Consider the following 25,315-nt stretch of genomic DNA (forward strand, 5'->3'; position numbering starts at 1 on the left):
CTATTTAAAGAAAGAATGAATTGAGGAAAGACATGACCTGGTATACACTGGGAACTGTAAGTAGTTTGAGTAGATGCACGAAAACAAGATCTTTTCACTCTGGAGATGTCTACAATGGACAGAGAATTGCTAATGTCTGTGTGTTTCTCAAGTGAATGTGCTTGCATTGTGGCAATCTAGAGTGATAAATGGCTCCATGCATGCATGTGGACGATAAAGACAGCTTGAGCGGTCTCCTTAGTGTCACGCGAGTGTATGTTCCTCGGCTCTTTGTCTCATCACAACAAAAATTTGGAGTGACGGACATTAAAGCCCCTTGGCGGGTCACAGCTCTCGGAGGACAGACCGTGTTATAGCTCTCAGGTCTCGAACGGACCGTGTTATAGCTCTTAAATAAATCAGTATTACAGCTCAGTGTTACAGCTCTATTTATTTAGATAATAGCAGGAAAATCCATCTTTGAGGCATGAGGGCACGTCGATCCAGAGACGCAAGGAGAAGATGGCCCCATCGCGCGGGGGAGATATAACAAAAGGAGAGAAGAGGGCTTTGGCTCCTCTTTTTATATGTTTCTGTCCCTGGGCCTGTCTTATGTAAATTGGGCCGGCCAGGAGTGTTGTTGGTTTTACCTGAGGTTCTCACTCGGGTTCTCGGACCTTCCTTTGTTCTATTTTCGCGGGCTTTCCCTTCCAGGTCTTTTAGCCACCGCCATTTTGGACTCTTTTCCCCTATTCTAACTACCTAACATAAGTATGACTCATTACAAATAGTCCAAAGGTAGTATTTCTGAAAGCTGCGTGATACCCCACGTGCCCTCAAATTTTGCTCCCTTTAAACTATATTTAGGCTGGTCCTGGGACTCATCTCAGAATAAGCAGCAACTGGCGGTTTCTGTAACCCAGGGCTTTCTAGAAGAGAGTGGGAAGGACCTCGTTGAGCAGAGGCAACAGTGAGGGACACTAAGCCCCCAACCACCTTATTCTATCGCTCTGAGGCACACCCACCTCTGAGTGCTTGCTATTCCAAGAGATGAGGATGGTAAGGGACTTCGGTTAGGGCTTCCCAGGTGGCGCTAGTGGTAAAATGGTAAAGAACCCACTTGTCAATGCAGGAGACATAAAAGAGGCCGGTTTGATCCCTGAGTGGGGAAGATGCCCTGGAGGAGAGCATGGCAACCCACTCCAGTATCCTCGCCTGGAGAATCCCATGGACAGAGGAGCCTGGCAAGCTAAGGTCCACAGTGTCGCAGAGAGTCGGACCAGACTGAAGCGACTAGGCACGCACAAGGGACGGCTATTAACGGCCTCCGGCCGGCAGAGGGAGCCCAGCCGCAGCGAGAGGCAGAGAGCGTCTGCTGGGCGCCCGCCGCGTTGCGCCGCCGCGAAGCGGGGCTCCGCCCATCCCAGGCTGGCGGCGGGCCGAGGGGTGGGGACGCCGGCCGGGCCGGGGGCTTGCAGAGCCATGAACGGGGCAGGGTCGGGCCCTCACCGGCGGGCGCGAGTGTCCCGCCTCGTCTCCTTCAGCGCGACCCACCGCCTGCACAGGTGGGGTGCGCCCTCCACAGGTGGTGGGGACAGGGCCGTGGAGCCCCGGGGCGAGGGCCGGGGTGTGGGAGGAGCGGGGCTGCGGCGGATGAAAGGCTGGGTGCGCGCCGCGGCCTCCTTTGGCCGCCAGGCTTTCTTGTTGGCCTCACAGCAGTGGCCACTGGAGTTGACCCGGTTATCGGGGTCCTTGTGATGTTGAAGGGAGTTGAATTCGCCCAGGTTACTCAGTGCCAGGCACATCGTAAACGGGCAGAGCGTGCTAAGTCGCTTCCGTCGTGTCTGAGTCTGCGACCCCATGGACTAGAGCACGCCAGACTCCTCTGTACATGGGGATTCTCCAGGCAAGAGTACTGGAGTGGGTGGCGATGCTCGTCTCCAGGGGATCTTCCCGACCCAGGGCTCGAACCTGGGTCTCCTGCATTTGCAGGAGGTTCTTTACCACTAGTACCACCTGGGAAGCCCGAAACACTCAATACGTGTTAGCTACTATAATGTATCAAAAGCGTCATCTTCCCTCGCTAATGTCGCTACAGCAGGACGAGTTTTGTCCACTTGTTACTGAACAGAAAATGAACCTGGATGTTCACTTTCCCGAGATTAGAAGCACAGTTGGGGTTCTGAACGCAGAGTACTCAGACTGCTTGATTGCAGTGAAGAGCTGATTTTGAGGAGGGTGTTGCCACTCACTAGCAAGCTCTGCTGTCCGAGCGTGTGTTTCTTGGTCTATAAAATGAAGATAATAATTTCTACCTAACAGGATTCACCCATCCATTCATTCACTGGACCGGTATTTGTTATTAGATCTCGGTGCTAGGCAACAGGGATGCAGCAGTGATCAAGACCTGTCACAGTTTTCTGTCTGAAATGTACAAACTGGTCCGTTTTGTGGCAGGTACAGTGAGATAATTTTGTGCAAAAACTTTGTCAACAGTAGCACTCTAAATGTAAGAAGTAGGTGAGCAGGAGAAAGGAAAGTAACAGAATCTCAAAAAGAAAGGGGTTATTTATTAGGAAGCTTAAATGTATGAGAGCGGTAAGGCCTCATTGAAGGTGCACGGTTGACTGGACAGGTATAGGCGCAAAAATCTATTAAGAAAATGGTTCTCTGCCTGGAACAATAACTGAGTATTGTAATTTTAAAGTTTACCCGGGTTTGAATACCCCTCAGTGGATTGGTGGGGTTATCAGGTAGGCAATAGGTGAGGAGAAATAAAGCAAGAATTTAAAGAGATGTACTAGGTCATGTAATTATTTTTTAGGAGGAATGAGTTTTTTATTCAGATTTTTGAAAAACTCATTTTCTGTTGGGGTATAGTCAATTAACAATGTTGTAGTTTCAGGTGAAGAGTGAAGGGATTCAGCCATACATACATGTATATCCGTTCGCCCCCAAACCAGGAGGAATAAGATTTCAAGCTACTTGAGGTTAACCATCTTCTTTTTTATTTAAGTTACCGTGTACCACTGCTTCATTCAGCCCATGCCTAGTATGTAGTAGGTGCAGTCAGTCCCCACTGTACAAACCTTCAGGTTGTGTACTTCTTAAAGATGCGGACACACGGCTGGTTCCAGCAAGGAACCAGAACCTGTGCCATCAGTGTCAGGCGTGCGTGAAGGTGCAGCCTGCTCTTTGTCTCCTGTTGACGACGATCCTTCAGCTCTACCATTTTCCACCTCCTCGAAGGAAATCAGTCCTGAATATTCATTGGAAGGACTGATGCTGAAGCTGAAACTCCAATGCTTTGGCCACCTGTTGCGAGGAACTAACTCATTTGAAAAGACCCTGATGCTGGGAAAGATTGAAGGCGGGAGGAGAAGGGGACGACAGAGGATGAGGTGGTTGGATGGCATCACCGACTCAATGGACATGAGTTTGAGTAAACTCGGAGAGTTGGTGAGGGACAGGGAGGCCTGGTGTGCTGCATGCAGTCCTTGGGTTCGCAAACAGTGGGACACGACTGAGCCACTGAACTGAACTCCCTCCTGTAGTCACTAGCTCTTTTTGCCTGTTCACTTGACGCTGGACCCTTTACGCTAGCTGTTGTACTATACTACTGTACTTTTCAAGGTATTGTACTGTAAGATTACAAATGTTTTATGTTTTTGTGTTTGTTTTTATGTATTCTTTGTATGAAAAGTCTTCTAAACCTATTACAGTACAGAACTATATAGCTGATTATGTTAGTTGGGTACCTTAGCAAACTTTGGGCTTAAGAACACACTCTCAGAATGGTACTCTTCATATGTGGGGGACTTACTGTGTTCAGTAAATGTTGAGTTGAAAAATGGAAGGGTCTTCAGCAGATCAGTTTTTTATGTGGAACAAGGATGTTGAATTAATGTATGCTGATTTGTATGGTAGTCTAATTAGGGGACACATTGTGGTTCCTGACATAAAATTAAGTAGTGAAATCAAATGGATTTATGACTGTTTGATGAGCTAAAGAATAGTAAGTTGTGAAGTTTTTCAAAGGCTAGAGAAAACAGTAAGTGTAGGGAACAGAGAAGGTATCAGAACTTGTGTCATGTTGTTGTTTTTTTTTTTTTTGTCAGCAAATCTCTTAGTAATGAAGAAAACTTGAAATTATTTGGGAAGTGCAACAACCCAAATGGCCATGGGCACAATTATAAAGGTGAGAGAAAAACTGGTGGAATTTTAGCCCTTTCAATGATGATGAATGACTGTTCAGCAACTATGGTCTTAGTGAGTAAGAAACCATGGACAGAGCGTGAATGCCTTGAGTCGTGAATGAGAAAGTAAGTGAAAGTTCAAAATGAAAAGATCTGTCGCCTTAGTTGGATGTATCTTAAGTTATAGTTCAAAACAGAATGGTTTAAATAATTTTTTCCTTGGCCTTCCAGTACATGACATTCTTTTGGCACCATGTTTGCTTCTAATTAGGTATTGCCGAGGTCAATGTTAAAATTAGATTGTATTCACTGTGTAAGTAATGACTGAGAAAAGAGAATGTTGGCTCAAGATATGCTGTATGACAGTAAAATAAGTTGGGTCTAAAACTTTGACAGCAGTGTTCTAAGGAGGTAATTAATTTATGCAAGGACAAGAGACTTGTTTATTGAGATACAGATGATATAAAAAAGATAGCTGTGTAAGCCATAGAGTATCACAGCAAATGATATGGTGGAGTAAAAAGACCAGAAAAGATGTCAGAATATTGGGCTTTCACGTGTAGTTACTGTCTCTTACTTGATCTGTATCTCTCATTCTGTCTGCTCACTTATCACATTACCTAATGGTGTTTCTATGAAGCTGAAAGAAATATGTAAAAGTCATTAATTCGCAAAGCACTCTGATCATCAAGATCTTTCAGAAGTTTCACTTTTTAAAAATTAATTAATTTTAATGGGAGAAGAGTTACTTCACAGCGGTATGATGGTTTTTGCCGTACATTGATATGAATTGGCCACAGGTACACATTTTTTCAGAAGTACTTGTTAATCTACAAATCATTGCTATAGACTGTGTTTACAGTTTTATGAGATAAGGGATAAGCGTTTTAGGCCCAGGAGTAGTTTGCTTGCTCAGGAAGGTAGGAGCAGCGCAGCGTGTAGTTGGATGTCTTCCTGTACATTTTCTACTTCTATAGGCAGTGATTAAGCGGCATCTTGAAGTAGCGATTCCTTCCAAGTACATCATAAGCAAAATTTATACCCTTTTTAGCCCTGGCCAGGCACTCTTAAGTTCCTCTGCTGTGGCCGAATTGCATTAGTTGATAAAAAGATCTTAACCGAAAGAACAGACATTGTGGGAGGGAATACAGCTTTGTAGAGCTGGGCTCTAACACCTAATTTATGTTGCTAACTTGTGTTTGGATGTTAACCTGTTGAAAGTCACGCTGGTTTTTTGGTTGTTTTGTTTTCTTCCCCATAGTTGTGGTGACAGTACATGGAGAGGTACGTGCCGAACTTGTCTGTGTTTTGTGCAGATTGCTGGGCCCTCTTTCAGCCAAAGCGATGGATTCTGTGTTGAAAACTTCTGTTCAGATTCGTTGTTGCTTCGTTGTTGGTCTTTGTGTACGGTGAGCTGCTGCCATTTCAGGCCTGTCTTCTCCCAAAGCATCGTCCATTGTGTGCTGTATGTGGACAGGTAGAAGGGCGGTGCAGTGGAAAGGGAGCCTCGAGGATTTGGTGTTTCCATGCTGAGATGGATTGTCGCGGGGACGAAGGCAGTGTGGGACCAGGTTCCGCACATGTTGCAGTCTTACAGAGGTTAAAATCTGAAGAGCATACTGTAGTAATACTCACCTTTGTTTCTTCTTTAGATTGATCCTGTTACAGGAATGGTCATGAATTTGACGGACCTCAAGGAGTGTATGGAGGTAATGGCATGCTGGATGCTGTTTTGTGCTGTCTTCTGAGTATAATATTTGATGGCCCCCTTTTCACTTCCCCAGCCAAGTATCGTCAGAGGTCCTGCGACCTTTCAGGTGGAATTGGGTGTGGGAATGGGGGAGTATTAATAGTTGGAGGAACTTCTTTCAGTGTCCTCTAAAGGTGTTGGGATGGCTGAATGGGAATTAGTCATGGTTGTATTACAGTGACAGGAATGATATGTAGTGAGCTCATCTTGTCTTCTTTGTTGACATATCCTGATTTCCTCTGTTTAACAAATTCTTCCCTTCTTTCAGGACACTTTATCCTTGAAGCTTTCTATTTCTGAAATTGGTGAATTTTCCTTACATCTTTAATCACAGATTTTAATACTATCCTGTTTTATTCACTCTAGCTTTACTTTAAACTCACTGGGGCAGTTGATGATAGGGATAACAAAAAAGAAGGTTTTCATTAAAAGACGTACTGCTTATATCATTACAGAATTCTTGGATTGTGAGAGACTGCAGAGGTTATCTATGCCAGTTTCTTCCTTCCTTTGACTGAGAGTGAGAGACACTGAATAGTTAACGTCCCCTACTTGCCCTCAGTCGTGTAATTGATCCTTTGCAAAGTCGGGAAGTAGATTTCCTTCCATCCAGCTTTGTTTTTATATGCCATCATTTTACCTGTTTGTTGTGCTTCAGCTTTGCTCCTTACTTTTGTTTTAAAATTTGACATTTAAATAACATTAAAAATGTTATTATGAATAATCATTACTTCTTTCATGTTGCTTATCTTCCATATATTTAACAAGTTTGCCTGCTTTGCATCAGTCTTTGAGCTGAGCACTAGGAATCCAATGATGAATGAGACATAACTCTTCGCCACAGCATGCTCACATGACTTTATAGCAGGTGAAGAACACCAAGTGTTAAATAAGTGTTGGTTGAATAAATGAATAGGAGAATGAGTGAACGAACAGTGTTGTGCTCAGAGTACTTTAGGAAAGCTATAAAGACAAAGTTCTTGCAAACACTAGTGATATAAAATAAATATATATACATTCAAGTTTATAAGAAACACCCCAGACAGGCATACAGTGAAATACCAGAGGAGAAATGCTCTGCACTTTTTTCCCATCTTTGCGTACCTGAAGGACACTTCATACCACATACTTTACCTTTACATTAGTAAAAGTGGCTTATGACATACAGAGACAAATTAGAAAGAGCCCTGTAGGAGAGGTCTCAATGGAAAAGTTGGGATCCGAACAGGAGTTTTCAGTTAAAACAAAGATTAAACAAGGGTTTATTTTCTTGATATCCATGTGGATATCATTATTTTAAAATTTGTTTGGCTTAGGACTTACTCTTTTTATATGATTCTGATTTTTCTCAGATAATGATTGTTATTGTTATTATTAATGTACCCTTCTTAGAACCATACCATATGGAAACTTAGATTGTTCCACAAATTCTTTTTTTTTAATTGAAGTATAGTTGATGTATAATATTATATGTTATGGGTGTACAGTATAGTGATTGACATTTTTTATAGGTTATACTCCATTTATAGTTTATAAAATATTGGCTGTGTTCCTCATGTTGTAGAGTATGTCCTTATAGCTTATTTTATATGTAATAGTTCATACCTCTTAATCCTCTGTGCTTTTATACCCTTCCTCCCTTCTCGCTCCCCACTGGTAACCACTAGTTTTCTTCATCTGTGAGTCTATTTCTTTTTTGTTATGTTCACTAGTTTATTAATTTTTTAAGATTGCTTAGGTTTTTTCAATAGCTAAAAGTAAAAGTTTACAAAAAGTGAAATGAAAGGAGTTGCTCAGTCGTGTCCAACTCTTTGTGACCCCACAGACTGTAGCCTAACAGGCTCCTCCATCCATGGAATTTTCTAGGCAAGAGTACTGGAGTGGGTTGCCATTTGCTTCTCCAGGAGATCTTCCCAACCCAGGGATCGAACCCAGGTCCTCCCGCATTGCAAGCAGACACTTTTACCATCTGAGCCACCAGGGAAAGTTTATAAAGAATAAGGCAATTACAATTCTTGCCATTGACAAAGAAAATGCTGTGTATTAAGAAGCCAGTCTTTACATGTTTTTAGTTTTCTTTCTAAGAGCCCAGGGTCATTGTTAAATTACTCCTATGGCAGAAACTCAGAACACCTTACATAATTTCAGTCTTAATCTGCTTTATAAAATGTAGTACTCATTGAATGTGTGAACTAACTATATTGTGGCATTGTGCTGATGGTGAGACTGTTAGAGAAAAGTACTTGTGGTATCATTTTGGACAGAATTCAAGAAGTGTTAAACTAAATTTTGAATCACGAAGGCTTGTTATGAGAAAGAACCAGTGAATTCTCTATTTTTTGGTTTCTTACCTCTCTGCATTCAGTAATGAGGATATCCAGCCGTTATGGAGAGCTAGGCCTTTTTTTATTTTACAAATTCAAACTTTCTGAGATTGTTTTGTAAGACACAAAGTTCTTGCAAGTACTGAGTTAGTGACGAGATGATAAGGTAAGATTTAGAGGCGAAGGTTGGACACTTTGAAATATGATTCATAAATGGAATCAGTGATATTTTTCCTTTGTTTTGTCTGTAGGAGGCGATTATGAAGCCCCTTGATCATAAGAATCTGGATCTAGATGTGCCGTATTTTGCAGACATTGTAAGGTGAGTGACTGTTTTACTTTATATAAATAGTAAGAAAAAAGAATTTATTTTAACATTTTACTTGATTATTGTGTGAGTTTTTTTTTAGTGTAATGATATCTTTTGAAACTAGAATTTTTATTCTCTGTAAATATTAAACATGAAGTTTCACTTATTTGTCTTTTGACCTTCTTTCCTTTTCTTCTCCAGCACAACAGAAAATGTAGCCGTATATATCTGGGAAAACCTCCAGAAATTTCTTCCTGTGGGAGTTCTTTATAAAGTAAAAGTATATGAAACTGACAATAATATTGTAGTCTATAAAGGAGAATAACTCTTAGAGATTAATTTCCATCCATATTTGAAGATCTTTATCCCCTTGAACAATTAAGAAGTCATCACCTAACTGTTGCACTTCCACATTGTGTTCTGGAATCACTGTGAGTGAGTCCTGTTCTAGACTCAAATCTAATTTAAAACCAAGTTTGTAATGTATTCTGAGTATCATTTAAAGAGTTGTTCATCTGTAGATTAAAATCACTTCAGCAAAATGTTCTGGTGTAGAATTATTTGGAAGCAAAAGAAATCTGTTTTTTTTCCCCCCATTATCTCATTTTTAGTATTCATTTTTTTCTTGGTATAATATAAATGGCAAAAATGTTTATAAGACTGACAGTAGGTGAATCTTATAAAAAATACCAGTGACCACAAAGTCTGGAAATAGAGACTACATAGTATTTCTAGTAGATTGAGCTCCCTTGATTACTACTTCTAGGATATGCTAAACGTGTTCCATTGGAAAATGGAATGACAAACCACTTCAGCATTCTTGCCTTGAGAACCCCATGAACAGTATGAAAAGGCAAAAAGATATGGCACAGAAAGATGAAATCCCCAGGTTGGTAGGTGCCCAATATGCTCCTGGAGAAGAGTGGAGAAATGGCTCCAGAAGGAATGAAGAGGCTGAGCCAAAACAGAAACAATGCCCAGCTGTGGATGTGTCTGGTGGTGAAAGTAAAGTCTGATGCTGTAAAGAACAGTATTGCATAGGAACCTGGAATGTTAGGTCCATGAATCAAGGTAAATTGGAAGTGGTCAAACAGGAGATGGCAAGAGTGAACATCGCATTTTAGGAATCAGTGAACAAAAATGGACTGTAGTGGGCTAATTTAATTCAGACGACCATTATATCTACTACTGTGGACAAGAATCCCTTAGAAGAAATGAAGTAGCTCTCTCAGTCAACAAAAGAGCCCAAAATACAGTACTTGGGTGCAGTCTCAAAAATGACAAAATGATCTCTGTTCGTTTCCAAGGCAAACCATTCAATATCAAAATTCATTACAATATCAGTAATCCAAATCTACACCCCAACCACTAATGCTGAAGAAGCTGAAGTTGAATGGTTCCATGAAGACATATAAGACCTTCTAAAACTGACACCAAAAAAAGATGTCCTTTTCATCATAGGGGACTGGAATGCAAAAGTAGGAGGTTACGAGGTACCGGGAGTAATTGACAAGTTAGGCTTTGGAGTACGAAATGAAGCAGGTCAAAGGCTAACAGAGTTTTGCCAGGAGAATGCACTGGTTATAGTGAACACCATTTTCCAACAACACAAGAGTTGACCCTACACATGAATAGGGCCAGATGGTCAATACTGAAATTAGATTGATTATATTTTTTTCAGGCAAAGGTGGAGAAGCTCTATACGGTCAGCAAAAACAAGACCAGGAGCTGACTGTGGCTCAGATCATGAACTCCTTATTGCAAAATTCAGACTTAAAGAAAGTAGGGAAAACCACTAGGCCATCCAGGTATGACTGAAATCAAATCCCTTTTGATTATACAGTGGCAGTGACAAATAGATTTGATGGATTTGATCTGATAGAGTGCCTGAAGAACTAGGGACAGAGGTTCGTGACATCGTACAGGAGGTGATAATCAAGACCATCTCCAAGGAAAAGAAATGCAAGAAGGCGAAATGGTGGTCTGAGGAGGCCTTACAAATAGCTGAGAAAAGAAGAGAAGCAAAAGGCAAAGGAGAAAAGGTGCACGCTTATTCAGTGAGGATTAGACCTGAATCGTCTGGGACAGTGCGTTATAAGTGAAAGTACGGGGACTGACGGGGTGCCTTTTGGTAGTGCACGCTGTTCACTGCAGATTTGCTCACTGAACCGGGAACTGCTAGTGAGAAACACTGAACATATCACAGAAGAGGAGTAAACTGCTCATGTGTATTTGTTTTCAGACCTTATGGCTACCTGAAACATTTAAACTCAGAAGACTGAAAAATAATCACATGTATTAAACCTTGTTAAGAAAATCAGCATGAAAAGGATATGTTACTCTGTACAGCATCTGTTTATGGAAGTTTTTCCTTGTTAACATAATCATGAAAAGGATATGTTACTCTGTACAGCATCTCTCTTTTTTTTTTTTTTATTAGTTGGAGGCTAATTACTTCACAACATTTCAGTGGGTTTTGTCATACATTGATATGAATCAGCCATAGATTTACACGTATTCCCCATCTCGATCCCCCCTCCCACCTCCCTCTCCACCCAATTCCTCTGGGTCTTCCCAGTGCACCAGGCCCGAGCACTTGTCTCATGCATCCCACCTGGGCTGGTGATCTGTTTCACCATAGATAGTATACATGCTGTTCTTTTGAAATATCCCACCCTCACATTCTCCCACAAAGTTCAAAAGTCTGTTCTGTATTTCTGTGTCTCTTTTTCTGTTTTGCATATAGGGTTATCGTTACCATCTTTCTAAATTCCATATATATGTGTTAGTATGCTGTAATGTTCTTTATCTTTCTGGCTTACTTCACTCTGTATAAGGGGCTCCAGTTTCATCCATCTCATTAGGACTGGTTCAAATGGATTCTTTTTAACAGCTGAGTAATATTCCACGGTGTATATGTACCACAGCTTCCTTATCCATTCATCTGCTGATGGGCATCTAGGTTGCTTCCATGTCCTGGCTATTATAAACAGTGCTGCGATGAACATTGGGGTGCACGTGTCTCTTTCAGATCTGGTTTCCTCAGTGTGTATGCCCAGAAGTGGGATTGCTGGGTCATATGGCAGGTCTATTTCCAGTTTTTTAAGAAATCTCCACACTGTTTTCCATAGCGGCTGTGTACAGCATCTCTTTATGGAAGTTTTTCCTAGTTAATCTTGTTTTGTTCTGATCACTAAATCACCTGCTTCAAGTTGAGCTGCTTTTGTGGCATTCATCTCTGGTATCTTTCTTCATGCCAAAGTCTACAAGAATACATTTGCTTTCTTCCCACAAAGAACAGTTCTCACTTGTGTTCTCATTTGTATTTTAAAACCAAGTTCCTTAAACATAGGGTTCATTTTTCTCTTCACATAGCAACTAGTACATGATGGATTCTTAGAATGTTGCTGCCTGAAAAGAGTAAAAGGACTTGTGCCATGATTAGTACACTAAAAAAATTTTCAAAGGAGTATACTTTTATTTTGGAGAGTTTAACTGCATGTATTTTACAATAAATTTTGACAGTAATGTGATGCCCACTTGATCAAATTTGAATGTCTTTTAGTTATCAGCACAATTTTTATGTTACTTACATATATTTTGTATAGATTACTTGATAGGCAGGATAACAATAATTTGGTAAGGCAATTTATGTTTTAATTCTTAAAAATTCCATTCAAGGTGAGCATTATTTCCATTTTACAGATGAGAAAATTGAGACTGAGTTGAGTTTTAAGCTACTTGCCTAAACTAACTCAGCAAAATAAGTAGTAAACTGAGTGTTTGATGCTCAGTCTGACTCCCAAGCACAGACTAAAAAAAAGAGATAGTTTATACATTTCAATACTTTTTTGATACCACATTATGCAGATTTGATATCATGTTAAAAAAACATTTTTTTGTGGTAACAGTCACTCCAGGTGTTTGTGTTCATGAGTTGCTTCTAGAGAACATTTTTCTCCTACTTGCTCTTCTTAGGAAAGTGAGAATTCTATTTATCTACTGTTTATCTATCTATCTAGTAAATGAGTGAGTGAGTAGATGAGTGAATGTTCAAGGATAGGATATAGATTTTTTTAAATCTCCCTAGAACTGCTGTCAGAGACCTTATCAAAGTATATTGTACTTATTGCTTTGTTGTCTAGTTACTAAGCCATGTCCGACTCTTTGCGACCCCATAGCTGTAGCTCTCCAGGCTCCTCTGTCCATGGGATTTCCCAGGAAAAGATACTGGAGTGGGTTGCCACTTGCTTCTCCAGGGGGTCTTCCCAATCTACGGCTCAAGCCTGTGTCTCCGTCTCCTGCATTGCAGGTGTGTTCTGGGAAGCTTTACTGTTTTGTTTTTTCACTACCCTGATAACTTGTGGGCAAAATTAAGCAGAATATCTGGTAATAGTATGCAATAATTTTCGTTGATTAAATGAATGGTGTTTGGTAGAAACTGCTGAGATTTTACAGTATCTTATACATAGTGGTAAATATTTTTAGAATTGAGTAACATGAAAACGTTGAGCCTTGAGTCCTAGTCTGAGTGCTGTTACCAAATAGCTTTGTCCCTTTCACCTCAGAGCCTTAGTTTTCCAAAATGAATGTTGGACAGATGTTTTCTGAAGTTGCTTCTGCCTGATCCTAGATTTTATATCTCAATGATTTTAAATACCAAATGGGTATTAATTTAGAAATGGGAAAAGATTATTGTGGGGTGGTGAGTTTCGGAAAAGCTTAGTGGAGGAGGTTAGTCCTGAATGGTGCTTAAAGTGATGGGACAGGGAGGTGGAATAGTTTAGAATTGAGGAGAAAAGGGGAAAAACTGAAAGGGTAAAATTTTGTAAGTGAGGTAAAATTTTGTGAGTGAGATCACCAGTGTGATCATGTGCTAAGTGTATTTGGTATATAGTGAATAGATTAATAAGTATTTTTACAAATTTTAAAATTAAAAATTTTTATTTTTAATTGGAGGAAAATTGTTTTACAATATTGTGTTGGCTTCTGCCATACATCAACATGAATCAGCCGTAGGTACACATATATCCCCTCCCTCTTGAACCTCCCTCCCACATCCCACCTCTCTAGGTTGTCACAGAACACCGAATTTGAGCTCCCTGTGTCATCCAGCAAATTCCCACTGGCTGTCTAATTTTATATATAGTAATGTGTACATTTCAATGCTGCTCTCTCAATTTGTCACACCTTTTCCTTCCCCCACTGTGTCACCAAGTCTGTTCTCTATGTATGCTTCTCCACTTCTGCCCTGTAAATAGGTTCATTAGTACCATCTTTCTAGATTCCATATATATGTGTTAATATACAATGTTTGTTTTTGTCTTTCTGACTTATTTCACTCTGTATAATAGTCTCTAGGCTCATCTACCTCATTAGAACTGGCTCAGATTTGTTTCTTTTTATGTTGTTCAGTTCAGTAAGTCATGTCTGACTCATTGTGACCCCATGGACTGCAGCACACCAGGCTTCCCTTTCCTTCAGTATCTCTTAGAGTTTGCTCAAATGCATGTCCTTTGAGTTTGTGATGCCATCCAACCATCTCATCCTCGGTCGCCCCCTTCTCCTCCTGCTCTCTAGCTCCTAGCATCAGCGTCTTTTCCAGTGAGTCGGTTCTTTGCATCAGATGACCAAAGCATTCCTTTTTATGGCAGAGTAATATTACATTGTATATAGGTACCACAACTTTATCCATTCATCTGTCAATGGACATCTAGGTTGCTTCCATGTCCTAGCTATTGTAAATAGTACTGCAATGAACATTGGGGTACACGTGTCTTTTTCAGTTATGGTTTCCTCAGGGTATATGCCCAGTAATGGGATTATTGGGTCATATGGTAGTCTTACTCCTAGTTTTTTAAGGAATCTCCATACTCTTCTCCATAGTGGCTTTATCAATTTGCATTCCCACCAACAGTGTAGGAGGGTTCCCTTTCCTCTATGTCCTCTTCAACATTTACTGTTTGTGAGTTTTTTCATGATGGCCATTCTGATCGGTGTAAGGTGATACCTCATTGCAGTTTTGGTTTGCATTTCTCTAATAATGAGTGATATTGAGCCTCTTTTCATGTGTTTATTAGCCATCTGTATGTCTTTTCTGGAGAGATGTCTGTTTAGGTCTTATGCCCACCTTTTGATTGGATTGTTTGTTTTTCTGGTATTGAGCTGCATGAGCTGCTTGTTTGTATATTTTGGAGATTAACCTTTTGTCAGTTGTTTCATTTGCTATTATTTTCTCCCATTCTGAGGGTGTCTTTTCACCTTGTTTATAGTTTCCTTTGCTGTGCAAAAGCTTTTAAGTTTCATAAGGTCCAGTTTGTTTATTTTTGTTTTTATTTCCATTACTCTAGGGGTTGGGTCATAGAGGATCTTGTGATTATGTCAAAGAGTGTTCTGTCTGTGTTTTCCTCTAAGATCATTATAGTTTCTGATCTTCAATTTAGGTCTTTAATGAGTTGAGTTTATTTTTGTGTATGGTGTTAGGAAATATTCTAATCTCATTCTTTTACTCATACCTGCAAAGTTTTCCCATCACTACTTATTGAAGAGACTGTCTTTTCTCCATTGTATATTCTTGCCTCCTGTGTCAAAGATAAGGTGCCCATAGGTGTGTGGATTTATCACTGGGCTTTCTATCTCGTTCCACTGGCCTGTATTTCTGTTTTTGTGTCAGTACCATGCTGTCTTGATGACTGTAGCTTTGTATCATCATCTGAAGTCAGGAAGGTTGATTGTTCCAGCTCCATTCTTCCTTCTCAAGATTAGTTTGGCTATTTTGCGTCTTTTGTGTTTCCATACAGATTGTGAATTGTTGTTGTTGTTGTTGTTCTAGTTCTGTGAAAAATATCATTGTATTTGATAGGGATTGCACTGAATATGTAGATTGCTTTGGGTAGTATAGTCACTTTCGTATTATTGATTCTTCTAATCCAAGAACATGATATATCTCTTCTTCTGTTTATGTCATCTTTGAATTCTTTCATCAGTGTCTTATAGTTTTTTATATACAACTCTTTTGTCTCCTTAGGTAGGATTATTCCCAAGTATTTTATTTTTGTTGCAATGGTAAATGAGATTGATTCTTTAATATAGCTTTCTGGTTTTTCATTGTTAGTGTATAAGAGTACAGGGGATTTTTGTGAATCAATTTTATATCCTGTGACTTTATTCATTGATTAGCTCTAGTGATTTTCTGGTGGCATCTTTAGGGTTTTCTATGTGTAGTACATCATCAGCAAACAGAGTTTTACTTCTTCTTTTCCTATCTGGATTCCTTTTATTTCTTTTTCTTCTCTGGTTGCTGTGGCTAGGACTTCCAAAACTGTGTTGAATAATAGTGGTAAGAGTGGGCATCCTTGTCTTGTTCTTGATGTTAGAGAAAATGCTTTCAGTTTTTCAGAGTTGAGAATAGTGTTTGATGTGAGTTTGTCATATATGGCCTTATGCCTACTTTCTGGAGAGTTTTTATCATTAATGGATGTTGCATTTTTTTCAGAAACTCTCTACTTCTATTGAGAAGATCATATGATTTTTATCTTTCAATATGTTAATATGGTGTATCACATTGATTGATTTGCATATATTGAAGAATCCTTGCATCCCTGGGATTAAGCCCACTTGATTATGATGTATGACCCTTTTAATATGTTGTCGGATTCTGTTTGCTAGAATTTTTTTGAAGATTTTTGCATCTGTGTTTATCAGTGATGCTGCTGCTGCTGCTAAATTGCTTCAGTCATGTCTGACTCTGTGCAACCCCATGGACAGCAGCCCACCAGGCTCCTCTGTCCACAGGATTCTCCAGGAAAGAATACTGGAGAGGGTTGCCATTTTATTCTCCATCAGTGATATTGGCATGTAATTTTCTTTTTTTGTGGCATCTTTGTCTGGTTTTGGTATCAGGGTGATGATAGCCACATAGAATGCATTTGGGAGTTTTCCTTCCCCTGCACTTTTCTGAAAGAGTTTGAGTAAGATTGGTGTTAGCTCTTCTCTAAACTTTTGGTAAAATTTGCCTGTGAAGCCGTCTGGCCCTGGGCTTTTGTTTGTTGGGAGATTTTTTATTGCAGTGTTGATTACTGTGCTTGTGATTGGTTTGTTCATTTACTTTATTGTTTTCCACTTGTTTTTGTAGGCCTTTTTGTTCTCTTGTGTTTCTTGTCTAGAGAATTTCCTTTACTATTTGTTGTAAAGCTGGTTTAGTAGTGCTGAATTCTCTTTAACTTTGCTTGCCTGTAAAGCTTTTAATTTTTCCTTTAAATCTGAATGAGAATCTTGCTGGATGGAGTAATCTTGGTTGTGGGTTTTTTCCTTTGTCCTTTAAATTATATCCTGTAGGGGGTGGTCCTAAGATGGCAGAGGAATAGGACAGGGAGACCACTTTCTCCCCCACAAATTCATCTCAAGAACATTTGAACGCTGAGCAAATTCCACAAAACAACTTCTGAATGCTGGCAGAGGACATTAGGCACCCATAAAGGCAGCCCATTGTCTTTGAAAGGAGGGAGGACAAAATATAAAAGATAAAAAGAGAGACAAAAGAGGTAGGGATGGAGATCCATCCTGGGAAGGGAGTCTTAAAAAAGAGAGAAGCTTCCACACCAGGAGTCAATCTCACCAGCAGGTCTGTTGCGAGTCTTGGGATCTCAGAGGGCAACATAACCGGGAGGAAAAATAAATAAGTAAATAATTAAAACCTACAGATTATGTGCCTTCTCAAAGTGGAGAAGCAGCCCAGACGCTCGCATCCGCCACTAGCAAGCAGGGGCTGGACAGGGAGGTGTGGGCTGCATTGCTTAGGGTAAGGACCAGGCCTGAATGCCCCGAGGGCAATCTGGGGGAACTAACTAATCTGAGGGAATCTGAGGGGCAATCTGAGGGTTTCTAGACTGGGATAGCCAGAGAGAGAGAGAAAAGAGAGAACTATCCTGCGAAAAGCCCTAACCCAAGACACTGCCAGGCCCGCTCACAGAACAAAGGACTGAGCAGAGCTAGCTGGCTGCGGACAGACCCATCCTCCGCCAGAGACAGGCAGGCGGGGGCAGCCAGAGCCGGAAGGGGGCAGTCGCGGCCCCAGAGAGGCATTCTCTACCAAACTGCAAGCAGACTTTGTTGCTAACCAAGACTTGGGATTCTGGATGAGTGACATCCGCTGGGAGGGTCGCAGCCAGAGGTCAGCTCCCCAGAAGAGACACACGGCACACCTGAGAAGGCGCGCCCTTTGTTCACCCAGAAAACCGAGCGGCTGGGGTGGGGGAGGTGATAAGACTCACTGCCCACCTGGGGGCGACTGCACTCGCCAAGCACCTGGTCTCCTGAGCTGCTGGGACGGGGGAAGGGCACAAAATTCAGGCCCAACCAAGTCTGCGCCTCTGTGGAGTACCCGAGAACCTGAACCTGGGTGACTTAGACCTGGGAAGTGCACGCAACCCAGGGCCCGCCTCTGATAGTTCCCCCAGAGCAACCTGGAGCCTGAGCAGTGTAGACCATGAAAGCACACACGCCCTGAGCGGGGGCAAACCCAGTGCAGCTGAAACACTGCGCGCACTCCCCACACACGCCAGGGATATTTGGTTGCAGTGTTCCCCGCTCCCCACAGCACGACTGAACAAGTGAGCCTAAATAAGTGACCACCATCGCCCCCTTGTGTCAGGGTGGAAATTAGACACTGAAGAGACCAGCAAACAGAAGAAGCTAGAATAAAGAGAGGGAACCACTTTGGAAGTGACAGGTGCACTAGATTAAAACCCTGCAGTTAGCACCAACTACATAGGAAGGGGCCTGTAGATCTTGAGAAGTACAAGCCGGATCAAGGTACTATCTGAAAATGAACTGACCTCACACTGTCCGCAACAGCTCCAGGGAAATTCCTAGATAATATTTTCACTATTATCATTTTTTAAATTAAAAAGAAATTTTTATTTTTAAGTCCTCTATTACTCCTTTAATTTTCATTTTTATAACATACTATTGCCTTGCAACCCCCCCCACTTTTAAAGCAAACTTCATATATATATTTTATAATTTTTGTGACTTTTTAAAATATATTGTATTATTGAGAATCTAACCTCTCTACTCTAGATTTTTAATCTTTCCTTTTTGGTATTTGTTATCAATTTTGTACCTTTAAGACCCCAATCTTCATTACCCATTTTCACTTGGGAGTGAGATTACTGGCTTGATTGCTCTCTCCCCCTTTTGACTCTCCTTTTTCTCCACCAGGTCTCCTCTATCTGCTCCCTCCCTCTTCTCTTCTCTACTCAACCCTGTGAATCTCTTTGTGTGTTCTGGGCTGTGGAGAACACTCAGGGAACTGATTACTGGCTGGATCTGTCTCTCTCCTTTTGATTCCACCTTTTCTTCCCCTTTTCTCTCTGTTCATTTCCAAGGCAAACCATTCAATATCACAGTAATCCAAGCCTATGCCCCAACCAATAATGCTGAAGAAGCTGAAGTTGAATGGTTCTATGAAGACCTACAAGACCTTTTAGAACTAACACCCAAAAAAGATGTCCTTTTCGTTATACGCTACTGGAATGCAAAAGTAGGAAGTCAAGAAACACCTGGAGTAACAGGCAAATTTGGCCTTGGAGTACAGAATAAAGCAGGGCAAAGGCTGATAGAGTTTTGCCAAGAGAACACACTGGTCATAGCAAACACCCTCTTCCAACAACACAACAGAAGACTCTACACATGGACATCACCAGATGGTCAACACTGAAATCAGATTGATTATATACTTTGCGGCCAAAGATGGAGAAGCTCTATACAGTCAGCAAGAACAAGACTGGGAACTGACTGTGACTCAGATCATGAACTCCTTATTACCAGATTTAGACTTAAACTGAAGAAAGTAGGGGAAACTACTAGACCATTCAGGTATGACCTAAATCAAATCCCTCATGATTATACAGTGGAAGTGAGAAATAGATTCAAGGGACTAGATCTGATAGAGTGCCTGATGAACTATGGACAGAGGTTCGTGACATTGTACAGGAGACAGGGATCAAGACCACCCCCATGGAAAAGAAATGCAAAAAGCAAAATGGCTGTCTGAGGAGGCCTTACAAATAGCTGTGAAAAGAAGAGAAGCAAAAAGCAAAGGAGAAAAGGAAAGATATTCCCATTTGAATGCAGAGTTCCAAAGAATAGCAAGGAGGGATAAGAAAGCCTTCCTCAGCGATCAATGCAAAGAAATAGAGGAAAACAACAGAATGGAAAAGACTAGAGATCTCTTCAAGAAAATTAGAGATACCAAGGGAACATTTCAGGCAAAGATGGGTTCGATAAAGGACAGAAATGGTATGGACCTAACAGAAGCAGAAGATATTAAGAAGAGGTAGGCAAGAATACACAGAAGAACTGTACAAAAAAGACCTTAATGACCCAGATAACCATGATGGTGTGATCACTCACCTAGAGCCAGACATCCTGGAATGTGAAGTCAAGTGGGCCTTAGAAAGCATCACTACAAACAAAGCCAGTGGAGGTGATGGAATTCCAGTTGAGCTATTTCAAATCCTGAAAGATGATGCTGTGAAAGTGCTGCACTCAATATGCCAGCAAATTTGGAAAACTCAGCAGTGGCCACAGGACTGGAAAAGGTCTGTTTTCATTTCAATCCCAAAGAATGCTCAAACTACTGAAGCCAGGCTTCAGCAATACGTGAACTGTGATCTTCCAGATGTTCAAGCTGGATTTAGAAAAGGCAGAGGAAACAGAGATCAAATTGCAAACATCTGCTGGATCATCGAAAAAGCAAGAGAGTTCCAGAAAAACATCAATTTCTGCTTTATTGACTATGCCAAAGCCTTTGAATGTGTGGCTCACAATAAACTGTGGAAAATTCTGAAAGAGATGGGAATACCAGACCACCTGACCTGTCTCTTGAGAAACCTATATGCAGGTCAGGAAGCAACAGTTCGAACTGGACTTGGAACAACAGACTGGTTCCAAATAGGAAAAGGAGTATGTCAAGGCTGTATATTGTCACCCTGCTTATTTAACTTATATGCAGAGTACATCATGAGACACGCTGGGCTGGAAGAAGCACAAGCTGGAATCAAGATTGCCGGGAGAAATATCAATAACCTCAGATATGCAGATGACACCACCCTTATTGCAGAAAGTGAAGAGGAACTAAAAAGCCTCTTGATGAACGTGAAAGAGGAGAGTGAAAAAGTTGACTTAAAGCTCAACATTCAGAAAACTAAGTTCATGGCATCTGGTCCCATCACCTCATGGGAAATAGATGGGGAAACAGTGGAAACAGTGTCAGACTTTATTTTTTTGGGCTCCAAAATCACTGCAGATGGTGATTGCAGGCATGAAATTAAAAGACACTTACTCCTTGGAAGGAAAGTTATGACCCACCTAGATAGCATATTAAAAAGCAGAGACATTACTTTGCCAACAAAGGTCCGTCTAGTCAAGGCTATGGTTTTTCCAGTGGTCATGTATGGATGTGAGAGTTGGACTGTGAAGAAAGCTGAGCACTGAAAAATTGATGCTTTTGAACTGTGGTGTTGGAGAAGACTCTTGAGAGTCCCTTGGACTGCAAAGAGATCCAACCAGTCCATCCTAAAGGAGATCAGTCCTGGGTGTTCATTGGAAGGACTGATGCTAAAGCTGAGAATCCAGTACTTTGGTCACCTGATGCGAAGAGTTGACTCATTGGAAAAGACCCTGATGCTGGGAGGGATTGGGGGCAGGAGGAGAAGGGGATGACAGAGGATGAGATGGTTGGATGGCATCACCGACTCGATGGACATGAGTTTGAGTAAACTCCGGGAGTTGGTGATGGACAGGGAGGCCTGGCGTTCTGCGATTCATGGGGTCTCAGTGTCAGACACGACTGAGCGACTGAACTGAACTGAACTGAAAGCCGCCATGGCTTGTATTGGAACTTCCTCTTTCTGGGAATTCCACATTTTCCTCTTTATCTTGAACGCCAGTGGTTCCCCAGGGGGCGGATCCTCTGAAGAGGGAGCCAATTGACTCCGTAGGATCCATCTGGAGAAATACAAGTATACCCCTTTCCCTGTAAGATTAATTTCCTAGACTTCCATTGTTTGATTAGCCTGTTTTGATACCAAATGGGCAGAGGAAGAGAGGCATCCTGTGATCCCTTGAAATGTTCTGCTCTTGTTAAGATATTTCCTTGTGGTAAATTAAAAAAATTTAAAACAAATAAAGCTGTATTAACAATAGTTGTAGGTTTATAGAATAGCTTATGTTGGAATCTAGTAAAGTCTGTTTTAGATAAGGAAGATAGTAGTGTTCCTGTGTATTCTCCCTTTTTAAATTTTTTTTGTTGTAGTTTTAGTGTGTGATGTGGTCGTTTGACTGTATCTTGTGTTTGTGGGTTATAAGGAATACCTGTAATATGTTTACTAGAAAATGATTGTAAAAATTGTTTGAAGTGTTTAGAAATATAGACAGGGCCATTGTCTGTTTTTATAGAATTAGAAGTTTTCATTATAGCAAAACAAGTTAATAAATGAGTTACAACGTGTTGTATAGTTAGACCTCAAAGAGGTATGGCCCAGATAAAAGAAGAGTTTGTGTCGATATAGACATGTAAGAAAGATGGAGAGAGTTCAGGGCAATGAGTCATATCCATTTGTCATAATTCATTAGGCTGTAATCTTCGAGGATTGGTATCTTGTGTAATGGGTTGAAGGTGTAAGGGTTTACAAGTAGAGCAATTATTAATGATTTTTTTTATCTTAGTGGTATGGAATTTTTCATATATGGTGTAAGGAGCCAGCATTATTGTGTAAAAAGCATGTTGTTTTTCAGGAGTAGCAAAAGAAACAAGTTTATCAGCTTGTTCATTATTACGAGTCATAGACCTGGGAAGGCAAGAATGTGTTTGGATATGAGTAATACAAATGGGAGAAGTGCATTTTCTAATAATAGATTGTAGTTCTAAAAAAAGTTGCTGAATAACAGGTTGATTGGAGTTTAGCGGAGGTTTTTATATTTTTTAATACAAAAACTGAATATAAGGAATCAGAGATTATATTAATGGGGTAAGGATGTAGGTGGATAACTTGAATAAGAGCATATAATTTATTTTGTTGAGCAGAGTGAAATTTAGTATGAAAGACTTTACATTCTTTAATAGACTAGAATGAGGCTTTGGTGTTTTTAGTCTCATCTATATAGAAAACATCAGCTTGAGGTATAGGCTGTGAGCTGACGATGTGGGAGATAATAAATTCAGTATTTTTGAAGAAATTCTAGAGCTTGTTAGAAGGATAATGAAATGAAAATTTTCTAAAATATTCCAGAAAAGCTATTTGGAAATCAGTAGAAGTTTGTAATGTGTTTTTGAATTGAGATTTATTAATAGGTACAACAATTTTATGAGGGTCAGAGCCAATTAATGTTAGTTTTATTTCTTTCATTGATAACAATTAGAGCGATTAAATCAAGATAGGGTGTAAGTGATTTTGTCCCTCTAAAATGGGTATAGATCCATTCTATTGGGTGTTTTAGTTGGGCAAGAAGTCTTGTGGGGGAATGAAGAGAGTCAAGTATAAATAATTTTAGAGGTAAATCAAGTCTAATACGTGTAAGAAATTGCTTTTGCAATTTCTACTTGTGTTCTACTTGAGTTCTACTTGTGTCTCTCGTGAAAGTGAACAAGGGCTATTTAAATTGGGATCTCCTTTTAAAGAATTAAATAGATTAGTCAGTTGATAATTAGCAATGTCTAAGGAGGATCTAATCCAATTTATATCATCTAAAAGTTTTTGAAAATTATTTAAGGTTGATAATTTATCAGTATGAATCTGTATTAGTTGAGGAGTAATGTGTTGTCTATTAATAACTAACCCTAAGTAATGGAAAGTTATAGAGGTTTAGATTCTTTCAGGGGCAATAATTAATCCAGAATCTTTCAAGCATTGTTGAGCTATGTTAAACATGTGTTGAGTTTTTAAAACAGATGGAGCTGAAAACAATACATCATCTATGTAATGAATAACAAGAAAGTCAGGAAATTGTTTTCTTATAGGTTTAAGGGCCTTGGCTACATAATATTGACATATGGTAGGAGAATTCATCATTCCTTGAGGTAGTATAGTTCATTGGTATCGTTTATGAGGTCCAGTGTGATTAAGATAAGGAAGAGAGAAAGCAAATTTCTCTCAGTCTAGAGGGTGTAAAGGTATACTAAAAAAGCAATCCCATAAATCTATAATAATAATATGCCAGTTTGGAGGAATAGTGGTAGGTGATGGAATTCCTGGTTGCAATGCATTTATAGGTTTCATAGATGCATTAACTTTTTTAAGATCTGTTAAGAGATGTCATTTGTTAGATTTCTTTTTTATAACAAAAATGGGAGCGTTCCAAGGGAAATAAGATTCCTCAATATGTTTTAATTTCAATTGTGTTGTTATGAGTTTCTTAGTAGTCTCCAATTTCTCTTTTGTAAGGGGTCATTGCTCTGTCCAAATAGGCTTGTCATTTTTCCAAGTTATTTTAATAATTGTATTGTTTGGTAAATGAGCAGTGGCCCTTAGGAAAAATGTGGAATGTATATTTGAGTTTGTCATAGCATAAGTAAATCTTTTTTTTATTAGATTAAGGGGTGCATTTATCACATAAGGTTGTAATGTTGCAGGCTGGCCTTCACAAGGATAAATTTGAATGTTTTGATAGACTTCTTGTATTTTGGTTTGAGAAATTTCTGTAATTTGGTAAGAAATTTTCTGTATAGGCCAAGATTTAGGCCATAAGTGTTTGGAAATAATAGTGATATTGGATCTAGTATCGAGGAGACCAGAAAATCTTTTATCATTAATTTTGATATTTATATTTTGTCAGGCATATTTAGATATCAATGATACCCATAAGGATTGTTTTTGATTTGTATTTTTTAATTCATTTGTCTGTATATCATTAGAGGAGTTAATAGAAACATAAGGTAAAAGAAATAATTGGGCAATTTTGTCTCTTTTTTTTTTTTGAATTGTCATAGTATCTGAGATGACATCATAATTTAAATTTTTAAAAAAAAATAATCTAAATCAATTATTTTAGAGTGAACAGTAATTTTTTTAGAAGTCAAGCTAGATCGGTCAAGTAAAAGGCCGAAGATTTGTGGAGGTAGGGGTCTAAAAAGTCTGGTAGGTATTTTAGAAGGGACTGTTTGAGGAAAAAGAAGAAAATCATTTAGGGCTGGTATATGGATGGCAGCACTGCTGGATGTTGAGGGTTTGAGGGAAAAGATGGAGTTTGTCTCTGGTTTTTGTTGATGGGGACCCGGGGAGTCCCCAGCTTGGAGTTTTTTGAAATAGGTGTTTTTTTAACATCATATGTATTTTGATATTTTTTGGTCCAATATATCTGTTTATGGCAATGAGGGCAGATTTTTGGAGGTTTTTTAATAGTTTTAATTTTTTTTTTTAAGTAGTAGCCATTGTTTTAGTTAACATTTGTATTTTTTGAGGTTTTTTTTTGTTTGTTTGTTTGTTTTATCCTAAATGGTGATAAGCCTTCAAATAATCAATAATAGTCCCAGTCTCATGAATTGAAGCGATAGGTCTTTGACATTCCTGATTTGTATTTTCATAAGTAAGCAGTTTTTTGTATTTTGGACTCTTTTTTGATAACATTATAGGAAATAGCAGTTTCTAGTCTAGCTAAAAAATCAGCATAGGCTTCATTAGGCCCTTTCTCAAGACATATATTTTGAGATAATTTTGGCACAAGATTAGCCAGGGAGAACAGGTTCCAGACAATG

The 25,315-nt window shown here is 39.8% G+C and overlaps 1 protein-coding gene and 1 long non-coding RNA gene across 2 annotated transcripts; one reads left to right on the plus strand and one right to left on the minus strand.

Moving 5' to 3' along the window:
* The first annotated feature begins 1,399 nt into the window (after window positions 1-1,399).
* PTS (6-pyruvoyltetrahydropterin synthase) lies at window positions 1,400-9,101 on the plus strand. Its single transcript, XM_043899259.1, has 6 exons — window positions 1,400-1,544; window positions 4,098-4,177; window positions 5,437-5,459; window positions 5,828-5,884; window positions 8,501-8,571; window positions 8,761-9,101. The coding sequence occupies exons 1-6, from the start codon at window positions 1,462-1,464 to the stop codon at window positions 8,882-8,884; spliced, it is 438 nt and encodes a 145-aa protein (XP_043755194.1). The 5' UTR covers window positions 1,400-1,461; the 3' UTR covers window positions 8,885-9,101.
* Window positions 9,102-10,862: 1,761 nt separating this feature from the next.
* Window positions 10,863-11,786, minus strand: LOC122692073. The gene is made up of 2 exons (XR_006340583.1): window positions 11,702-11,786; window positions 10,863-10,975 (listed from the first exon to the last, which is right to left on the minus strand). It is a non-coding gene; the product is annotated as an uncharacterized LOC122692073 (long non-coding RNA).
* Window positions 11,787-25,315: the final 13,529 nt, after the last annotated feature.

The sequence above is a fragment of the Cervus elaphus genome, chromosome 1 (assembly GCF_910594005.1).
Source record: "Cervus elaphus chromosome 1, mCerEla1.1, whole genome shotgun sequence".
Classification (NCBI taxonomy): domain Eukaryota; kingdom Metazoa; phylum Chordata; class Mammalia; order Artiodactyla; family Cervidae; genus Cervus; species Cervus elaphus.

What these genes read in the sequence shown, in the direction of transcription:
- PTS (XM_043899259.1), top strand. Translation starts at nt 1,462, where the DNA reads ATGAACGGGGCAGGGTCGGGCCCTCACCGGCGGGCGCGAGTGTCCCGC. An exon ending in TGGTGACAGTACATGGAGAG is followed by an intron (nt 5,460 to 5,827) that starts GTACGTGCCGAA and finishes TTTCTTCTTTAG; the next exon opens with ATTGATCCTGTTACAGGAAT. An exon ending in ACCTCAAGGAGTGTATGGAG is followed by an intron (nt 5,885 to 8,500) that starts GTAATGGCATGC and finishes TTTTGTCTGTAG; the next exon opens with GAGGCGATTATGAAGCCCCT.